We start from the raw sequence: 10475 nt of genomic DNA on the forward strand, positions 1-10475 counted from the left end.
ATAACAATCTTGGATAGATGAAACTTTTTAACCACAGAATAAGCAGAGAATAGTTTTACTAAGTATAGTAAAGTGGACGCTTGGATGGCACAGTGGAAAAACATGCTAGCCCACTACTGCGAGTGGTGCTATCAGACACTAAGCACCCTGTGAGTTTCTTTGTGTACACAGTAGAAAATCAACAGGAAAATGTCTGGTTAAAGTGTAGCAGTATTTCTTTAAAAATTAACATTCTGAACAACAGGCCAATCGTTGTTCATGTAGCCTCTCAGCCTCAGCCGGCAAGGCAGAGCCGAGATTCGATACGATGTATTCGAGATCTCAGCTCTGGTGAACAGCATGTGTTTTACTGCTGCGCCACCTGAGTGGCAAAATTGACATTTTAAGTGCTGTTAATTACAGTTTGGTTAAGATCAGTTTTTCTTTCAGTTGTTCTTCCAGAAAAATCAAGTGCTTCTGTAAGATTCTGTACGCACATATCTAAAGCATGGGGTGCAAAATTGAACAATGCCTTTCTGTGTTTATTTACATTAAGGCAGATGAGTACCTTTACAAGCCACATTAATGTACGTAACACAAAATACTTTAAAGATCAGCTGCTTCAATTGAAACACTACAAGAAAGAAAACTGCTTTAATATTCTTGTATGAAAAATGCTAAAATGATGATACAGATTATGTTTTTGTTAAATGTGTGCATTAATTCATACCTAGTGCTTAACCACATAACATTCAACTCACAGCAAGTAGCTTTAGCTAAGTTATGACCCAGAGTTCATGGAAAGAAAATGATCACCCTGTTATGAAGTACTTGACAAACAAGCTATGACTCAATACTTTCTAGACTCTGTAATGGAGAAGTCTACTTATAGCTCACATAAACCACAGTCAGCATTGGGTAACTGGCTAGAAATGAAGGATCTGCCCTTTAAGATGCAGTTGTTAGGGATAAAAACACAGCACAACACGGTTAAATATTTACATAATTCACCTGCCCTCATTCACAATGGGCAAAACAGAGAAACTCGGGCATCAGATATTGATGAGTAAAAATAAAAAAAGACATTAAATAGATTAACACACTCTTTGTGTTTGTCACAGACACACACCAACACAAGTACCAGCACTAAACCACTATGGGTGTATGCCCAAAACAGAGTAGGGTGGTGTCATGGCTTGAAACTATTCCACTCAACATCACTAGAACTGTAAGGTTTTATGTTTAATACTGCATGAAAATGTGTATTAATTTATATTTTAAATACGCTATAATATAGCATGAATGGTAGGATAAAAGTAAAAAACAAACATAGCTAAATACCAATTTCAACTATTTGAGCTAAAAGTAATTCGTTTAACTTAATAACCTTAACAAGCCACAATCCTGTACTTTAAATAAATGTGTAACCAATAGATAAGTTATCAGTGACCAACCAATATGATGAAATTACTCACTCACTCACTCTCTTATCCACTTATCCAATTAGGGTCACGGAGGGTGCTGGAGCCTATCCCAGCTTTTCAATAGGCGCAAGGCGCAAGGCACACAGTAACACCCTGGACGGGGTGCCAGTCCATTGCAGGGCAGACACACACACACACACACACACACCCATTCACCTATAGGGTAATTCAGTGTCTCCAATTAACCTGACTGCATGTTTTTTGGACTGTGGGAGGAAACCGGAGCTCCCGGAGGAAACCCACGCAGACACGGGGAGAACATGAAAACTCTTCACAGAAAGTACCCGGACCGGACCGCCCCGCCTGGGGATTGAACCCAGGATTTTCTTGGTGTGAGGCGGCAGTGCTACCCACCGAGCCACAGTGCCGCCCTGATGAAATTACTGTGGCCTCATATTTTAACTATTTTGACTCTCATATTTTCAGTCAAGGCATTTTAACTATATTTGTAAAACACAATTTTGCATGACAGTCACAAACTTAAATTTCAATGACAGGCCTATTTATTTAAAGTTTTGGTATATCATGTATATTATACAACCTGGCCACTCGGGGGGCACAGAGGTATTTATTGTAGCCCACTACCGCTGGAATCCAGGGCTCAAGTTCCCAGCAAAAAAAACAGGTTCAGTGCCCATGGTTTTAGAACAGGATGACAAACAAATAGGTGTGTCCACAGCTTCACATTTTTTTTGCAGAGGCCTTAAGGTTTTGTGCCAAAATTGACAGATTTTTGGAACTGTTCATAATTTCTTCCAGCTTGACTAAAGACCCAGTTGCAGCCAAAGAAAACAGACCCAAAAAATAATGCTGTAATGCATGTAAATTTTTCATTCCCCTCCTGATTTAATTACCTTTTGACACTCTGAAAGCTCTTTGCACTTTGTAAGCTCTTTTACAGTAAGACACAACTAAGTCAGTTTAGTAGTCAGGTGTACATTTTTACATTTGAGTTTGAATGTGATTGGTTCATTCTAAACACAGTCAAATTCCAGTCATGGGAGGGCACATTTATGCATCTACATCAGGGGTGTCAAACTCACGGCCCGCGGGCCAGATCCGGCCCGCCACGTCATTTTATGTGGCCCGCGAGAGGTTAAACGACTGTACGATAGTTGTGATGGTTTGAGTCGTTACAGAGACGCGCTTATAATTTAATGGGAGTCCTGCGCCTTTAAACGCGGCAACTGTTGACATTGTAGTCATGGCAAATAACTTTGACCTTTGCTGAGAAGCCATGTGACTTTTACGGCAAAAGAACGCGGGATAGCGTAGTCAGTAATGTAAACAATAATAATAAATACAAATAATTATCTTGCAATATAATACAGAAGCATCATCTGTAAGTAGTGGCGTTTATATTCTCAGTTGTTTGTAAATGTTTAGTGAGTATATCACAGCGTTTTAGTTACAAATTTACCGTAATGAAATACAATTGTTATCGTTACTATAGCAATTAGTATCTTTACTCTAAATGCTAACTCCTTAGCACTATTTTACGTTTGGTTAAATCTCATATTGTACCAGATGGTACACTTGACTACAGCTGTGTGCTTGTACTGTATTAAGTTCTTTATTGTTTTTATTGTTTGTATTTTTACTTTATTTTGATGCACACAGTGTATCACAGCTGGGAAGCAAATAAAACCGACTGTATTCTGAATAGAGCTGTCTGTCTGTCTGTCTGTCTAGCTGAGAAAGGGGGATAAACTATTAGTGAGGACAGAATGATTGTCTTACAATACACTGTAAAATCCTACATTAACTGCATCTCTCAAAATGCATGCTGATTTTGTGACCTGCAAAGTGACACAGCCCGCCAGTAGATGATGTTAAGAAATATTTACACATGATCCTAAAATGTACAAGAAGATAAGTAAGAAAATTAAGCAGAAGGAGGAAATTTAATGAAAGTGAAAACAAGTTTGTGCTTCAGGAAGAGAAACCGGTGCGTCTCTTGTGTTATGAGGCTGTGTCTGTGGTAAAGTAGAACAATATAAATGCAGAATTTAGCCTCTAAGAAAAACAGCAGACTGCAATCACAGCAGGATACGTTACAATCGGCCCTTTGAGGGCCACCATAATGCTGATTTGGTGAAAATGAGTTTGACACCCCTGATCTACATTATTTTAGTTTTTTCCAAATTGAATTTCACAGACTATAAAAGTATTTATCTTGATCTGAATTTTTTACATCACAAAAACCTGGTATTTTAACAGGGGTGTGACGACAAAACGGTTCGATCTATATACTTGACCACATTTCTATGTTGGCATTCACAAGCTTAAATGTATGCATGTGCTTGAATTTGAAATGTCTTGCATTAAAGCTAAAAGCGTTTGCTAGAACCGCATATCTTATTCACATATGTGAGGCATGTAGCATTACCACTACTATTTCAAGGACGGCTTTATGGTTGAAAGGACGTTGAAAGGATTTTCCTTAACAACCACACATAATTATGTTTGAGGTTAGTTGTGTGAGGGTACCAGAAAATAATATCCATGTTATAATCCACTTATTTCTGTCTAAACATGACTAAATTATAAAAATGTAGACATGGCCCACACCTTATTAGAATAGTTCTATTATTACAAATAATTAATACATGTGCTTTTGTCACTGTTGTGACCTGCTGCAACCCACTTACATAGTTTGTAAAGCACTTTTTTCTCTTATAAGAAATTCAATATGATGCAGTCATCTAATTTTGAATTCCACCAAAATATTGTTCATTAGTGTTTTAATATCATTGCACCAGGCAGTGTATCATGAAAACGGTGCATTATTAAACTCTTAGAGTAAGGTATTAAAATCGCCCATTAAGTTTGATTTTGAAACTTTTCTGTCCTTCCTAACCTTATAATCAGATGTAATGATAAGGACAACTGCACTGGGAGCTAAGCTTTTAGGCACCTCACAAATAAATGTAATGATAATTCAGGTTAACACACTGTGATGATTAAACAATTTCTAATGAATATTCAGTGCTTCTTGATGGCAGAAATATACCCTGTAACATACACTGTAATAATTAGGTCAGAGAGGTACACACATTAATGTCAGCTCCTAACAAACTTCTTTTGACAGAGAGTGTGTAGCTTTTTTTTTATTCTGTACTTAGTATGCATGATTATCCTGTTAATAAATTTATTTTCTTTTTTATTGTTATAAGAAAACAGCAGCATGGTGGAATCTTTGTGCTTTTTCCATTTAACACATAATCACGGCTGTGTAATAGCAAAACAATAATCTCCAAACTTTTTTTCTTTTAAAAATATGATTGGATGCTCAGGTGGTGCAGCAGTAAATTGCATTGGCCACTTTTCTTAAGTATGTCTGTGGGAATTTGTGCCTATTCAGTCAAGTTTGGCTGGGTACTAATGTTGGTCAAGAAAGTCTCAACTGATGTTCCAGTTCTATGGGTCTGCATACTATACACAGCAATCGAGGGACCTGCATCCCAAACTACCAATCTGCCGGGCATAATTGTATATATATCATGTAATAAATTTGTGGCCCCTTAGTTCAGATTTTTAAAATGCTATTAACTAAAAGGGAATTTGGGGAAAAAAAGAAATGGGCATACTGATTGGTAACCATGCCTACCATTCGTTTAGATATAAGATTCTTTCAGGTGTTCGGAAAGACACATCTTATTGGCAAGTGGGGAAGTGTTTGGGCAAGGCTCAACAACATTAATGTTTAATTTATATTAGGGATGTAAATCTTGCCATGTTTTTGTACTTATAACTGATGGGTTTATAGCGTCCCATTAAAATATATAACACAAGTTTCAGAAACAAGTCACACGGATTAAAAATGATTAAAAAACACAGCAGCGATTTGGAACAGTAATATGAACATAAACACTGTGAGCAAAACCAGTTCAACATCATGACTGTAGATTTTATACAAAGCCAGTACAGAACAGTTCATTAGAACAGCTACCTAAAATGCGAATCACAAATAGTAGAGATAAAGCTGGTATACTATAGCTTTGCTGAAAACATTAGTGTAGTTAATGTACTGTAGTTATTATAAGATATATTGATTAACAAAAAATCAGCACACACAGATCTGCATGTGCAGACAGAAAGGATGAGAAGGAGCTTCTTCCCGCAAGCTATTCAGGCCCTCAGCCAGAATAGCGAGTAGGAACACCTACTTCCAATACAGACACAGACTTGTGGACATGTGTACATATGTATATATGGATGTGTCTGTGTGTGTACACTCACTGTCCATTTTATCAGCTCCACTTACCATATAGAAGCACTTTGTAGTTCTACAATTGCTGACTGTAGTCCAGCTATTTCTCTACATACCTTTACCATGTTCTTCAATGGTTAGGACCCCCACAGAGCAAGCATTATTTAGGTGGCTGATCATTCTTAGCACTGCAGTGACACTGACATGGTGGTGGTGTGTTAGTGTGTGTTGTGCTGGTATGAGTGGATAAGACACAGCAATGCAGATGAGGATGAGGAACACCTCACTGTCACTGCTGGATTGAGAATAGTCCATCAACCAAAAACATCCAGCCATGATGATCAACTCAAACAGCAGCAATAGAGGAGCGATCATCTCTGACTTTACGTCTACAAGGTGAACCAACTAGGTAGGAGTGTCTAATAGAGTGGACAATAAGTGGACACGGTATTTAAAAACTCCAGCAGCACTGCTCTGTCTGATCCACTTACACCAGCACAACACACACTAACACACCACCACCATGTCAGTGTCACTGCAATGCTGAGAATGATCCACCACCTAAATAATACCTGCTCTGTGGTGGTCCTATGGGGGTCCTGACCATTAAAGAACAGGGTGAAAGCAGGCTAAAAATGTATGTAGAGAAATAGATGGACTACAGTCAGTAATTGTAGAACTACAAAGTGCTTCTATATGGCCAGTGGAGCTGATAAATTGGACAGTGAGTGTAAAAACAAGGAGGTGGTTTTAATGTTATGGCTGATCAGTATGAGAACACAAGGATACACATATGGGTGTATGTATGCGTACATATAAACGTCTAGTCATTTCTCACCAATTGCATTGCACAACACTGGTTTGCACTTTATGCACACTGTATTCACTTTAAGCTTACATTGCATCTTTTTTCAGTTAATTTCTACTTAAATTTTTCTATATTTTTTGTAAAGTTAATTTTTATTTTGTACTTTAGTTTTTTCTTTTTCCCCTTGTTTTGGTACTAATGTGACCAGGCAGTTGTAAAAGCATTTCACTGCTAGTTATACCTGTATGTGACAAACAAACTTGAACTTTGAGATATTAGCATGCAGTCCACTCCATACTGACACAAACTGGCATAGCCATTTGTAAATTTAGTGCCTCATACTTTTGCTGTTTATTATTGTTTAACATAAATTTTTTCTGGATTTTCCCCCTTTATCTTCCAGTCTAGTGATTTCCAATTTCCGATTTTAAATCCGCTGCTGATTACACAACCCACAATCTGATCAAGGTGAGCCAGATCAACACACGCTCCCTCCGAGATGTGTCCAATCTGCGACCACTTCCTATCAACAGTGTTGGGCTCAGAGTCCTATCACATATAGAGAGCCACGCTTTGCTTTACTGAACTGTGTGCTCCATTAAAATCGGTATTCTTTCTCGATAAAGACTATAGCTGTGCTCTAAGTTGGAATCAAGCTGCAGCTGTTGGAGATTAATTCAAAATAAAATTTTAACCAACCCAACTGCATTAATTGAACACTTTCTGGTTGATTATTAACAAAAGTGCAAGCAGTGGGTTGTTGATAGGCTTTAGCTGTGCTCATATTAGCTCATGTTGCAAGCCAGGATAAAGCCCCTTATTATAAACCCCCGTACATGTGTTCAGAAACCCCACTTTTAACTGTCAAGTGACTATTAGAGAAGCACACAAAGCAATTAAGCACATAACATAATGACCTGCTCACAAAGACCAGGAAAGAAGGGATAATAATGACATGACCCCATGATCAAAATTGTTTGTATGCTGACTTTTCTCAGCATGTGATTCACATCTTAAGTCGATTTAACTTCTGATATGGCTCCGGTTTCCAGGTCTGAGTAAACACTGCACTGTAAAAACCATCAGCTATACTTACAAATATACAAATGTTGGTTGCAATTATCCATCACTTAAGGTTTTATTACTGTTTGACCTCTAAAAAAGAAGGGCTGGGGGGGGGGGTCATCTGAGGACTGTTTCATTGACTGACTGTGCAGTCTCTGTGCTGTGCCACTGACTGAATGAGGGCAGTAACAGAGTGAGGTATCCCTGTATCTCACTACAAAGAAAAGTCCTCCATGCCTATGGATAAGTATGGATATACTGATACTGGACATACTCATGCTAAACAACGTCCCGTTCATGATTTAAAAGTGTGAATGCTCTGTTGTGAATCTATGCTTCTGCACTGCTCAGACATCTGTAGCTTCACTTTTACTTTAAATCAAACATCAGCTGTTGGAAAATAGCCTTTTTAAAAACTTTTTGGAAAAATGACCTTTTTAACTGACAACATTATCTATACAAGGACTTACCACTTATTGATCATTAAACAGTCCATCATTACTATTAATTTGTCCCGATTATTTTTATAAAGATTGAAGCTGACATTCTGGGCAGTATGTACTTCTTCAAAGAATCTAATATTCAAAGGAGCAAATATTTTTACTCTCAAACTTGTTCGGATTGCGCTTAGTCATAAGTAGCTAAATAAGTACATATCCAGCTCTCTATCTAGCTGATATTACATCTTGGCTAAATCCCAAACAGCTACAACTTGAGATGTGTAGTGGTGCATCCCAAAAAACTAATTGATGCCTTCTCGATTTCTAGCCCCTAGGTCCTTTAGCCAGTGACCCAGAAATCTTTTGAAGTCATCTTTAAGAACGCCTAATTTCTCAGTATACGCTCAGAGGAATCAGGGAGGTGGAGACCAGGATGTTAAAATGAGCACTCTACATATTTATCTGCAGATTTATTTAACTAGTTTTGGTAAACCGGCTTTAGGTTTAAAGACAAATTTAACTGTTTAAGCTTACTGGCCTCCCTGTTAGAAACACATACCCTGTTGGCACTCCTGTAGGTGTACAGGTAGAAACTAGAGCTATTTCTGTTAATGTACAACTTGCGTTAAACTTGTCCTTTAGTCTTTTATTAGTGGACTTTTTCTGATCACTGGACACTTTATATTTTTGGCAACTGAAATTTTTTAAAACACTTCTGCACCTGATACACTCATTCCAGTACAACACACACTACCATCTTTTTTACCAAGTTAGTGTCAGTACACGCACATACATATAATTTACAAATTAAGTACATTAAATATTGGGTGGCACTGTCGCCTCACAGCAAGAAGGTCCTGGGTTCAATCCCCAGGTGGGGCGGGCCAGGTCCTTTCTGTGTGGAGTTTGCATGTTCTCCCCGTGTCTGCGTGGGTTTACTCCGGGTGCTCCGGTTTCCTCCCACAGTCCAAAGACATGCAAGTGAATTGGAGATACAAAATTGTCCATGACTGTGTTCGATATAACCTTGAGAACTGAAGAACCTTGTGTAATTAATAACTACAGTTTCTGTCATGAATGTAACCAGTGTAAAAAATAACATTAAAATCCTAATAAACAAACATCAAATAGTATTGTTCTATATTTTACTACGTTGTGTATATATTTGTGTGCATCAAATATTTGGTAACAGAAATGCATTTTAACTTATAAAAAGATTTTATTGACCTAAATAAATGAATTACTTGCTTTAAAACATTATCTTTGTTTTTGTTCACATAGCATGAATAAGAACAGGAAGCCAGTCTAAAGAATGGCGGAAATACATCACAGCTTTCAACATACATCGTAAATTGATGTGTTGTGCTTGAGCCACGCTTAAAATGTACATGTTACCGGTTTGTATGAAACGAAACCAAAATTAAATAATAAACACTTGTAATGTTTATGTTATATTATAAAATTAATCGGCCTGTGTTCATTAAAGCCAGTGACATTCAACAGAGCAGGCAATGAGCCGTCAGTAAGTGACGTCACTTTAAAGTGAAGGCGCAGTGAGCAAGGACGTCTTATTTCACAAACGTGTTCAGTCTTGATGCTTGTGCCCTCGTTTCCTGGCCTCGCGTCCTTCCCTCATCCAAGAGGGAGTTAGGAATCGAGAAAAGGAAACGATAAAGACGACGTTAAAGAAACAAGATGCAGTCTATATAGCACACTTACACATGGAGCAAAGAGACATTCAGGATTCAATCACTGACAGTAAATGACCAGTACTTTGGGGCAGCTAGCCACCCATCAATGCCAACCTAGCAACACAACTCAGAAGTATTGACACAGTCACAGCGGCTACTGATAAGCTCTTTAAATATCGATGAGCTGAACACTAACCTGGAAAGGTGCTTGAGGATCTGTTTCTTGATCAGCCCGGCCATGACTGTGTAATATAAATGATTTATCCAAACACCGGGCTCAAATTTTCACTCATATTCATTGTAGTAAACAATCCGACGACGTGTTTTTCCACCAGAGCGTAAACACATGACTTAAACGATCTAACTACCTATATAAAAATAGAAATACAAACACCGTACACGGATCTGCTAATCATTACACTGAACACTAAGTCCACTCTGCAGTGGGATCCATACTGAATGCAGCAGCACCCAGAAAACACGGCCCGTGAACAACACGTCACATGGGGCGGGGCTACGGAATGACGTTTATTCTCCGCAACCATAGCGTCATGATGCTTACCATATAGTGGTATTGTGGCAAGCCCTTTCGTTTGTTTGTTTATTAGGAATTTAACGTCATGTTTTACACTTTTGGTTACCTTCATGACAGAAACGGTACTCATTACACAAGATTCATCAGTTCACAAGTTTATATCGAACACAGTCATGGACAATATAGTATCTCCAATTTACCTCACTTGCATGTCTTTGGACTGTGGGAGGAAACTGGAGCACCCGGAGGAAACCCACGCG

At 38.2% G+C, this 10475-nt stretch overlaps 1 protein-coding gene across 1 annotated transcript in view; it reads right to left on the minus strand.

The window, feature by feature from the left end:
• Positions 1-10124, minus strand: part of bltp3b (bridge-like lipid transfer protein family member 3B) — a 70108-nt gene extending 59984 nt beyond the window's left edge. The window contains exon 1 of the mRNA XM_062994220.1: positions 9877-10124. Coding sequence (XP_062850290.1) covers positions 9877-9920 — 44 coding nt within the window. The 5' untranslated portion in view covers positions 9921-10124. The remainder of the gene's footprint in view (positions 1-9876) is intronic.
• Between the last annotated feature and the right edge of the window lie 351 nt (positions 10125-10475).

This window comes from Trichomycterus rosablanca, chromosome 1 (genome assembly GCF_030014385.1).
Source record: "Trichomycterus rosablanca isolate fTriRos1 chromosome 1, fTriRos1.hap1, whole genome shotgun sequence".
Lineage (NCBI taxonomy): Eukaryota > Metazoa > Chordata > Actinopteri > Siluriformes > Trichomycteridae > Trichomycterus > Trichomycterus rosablanca.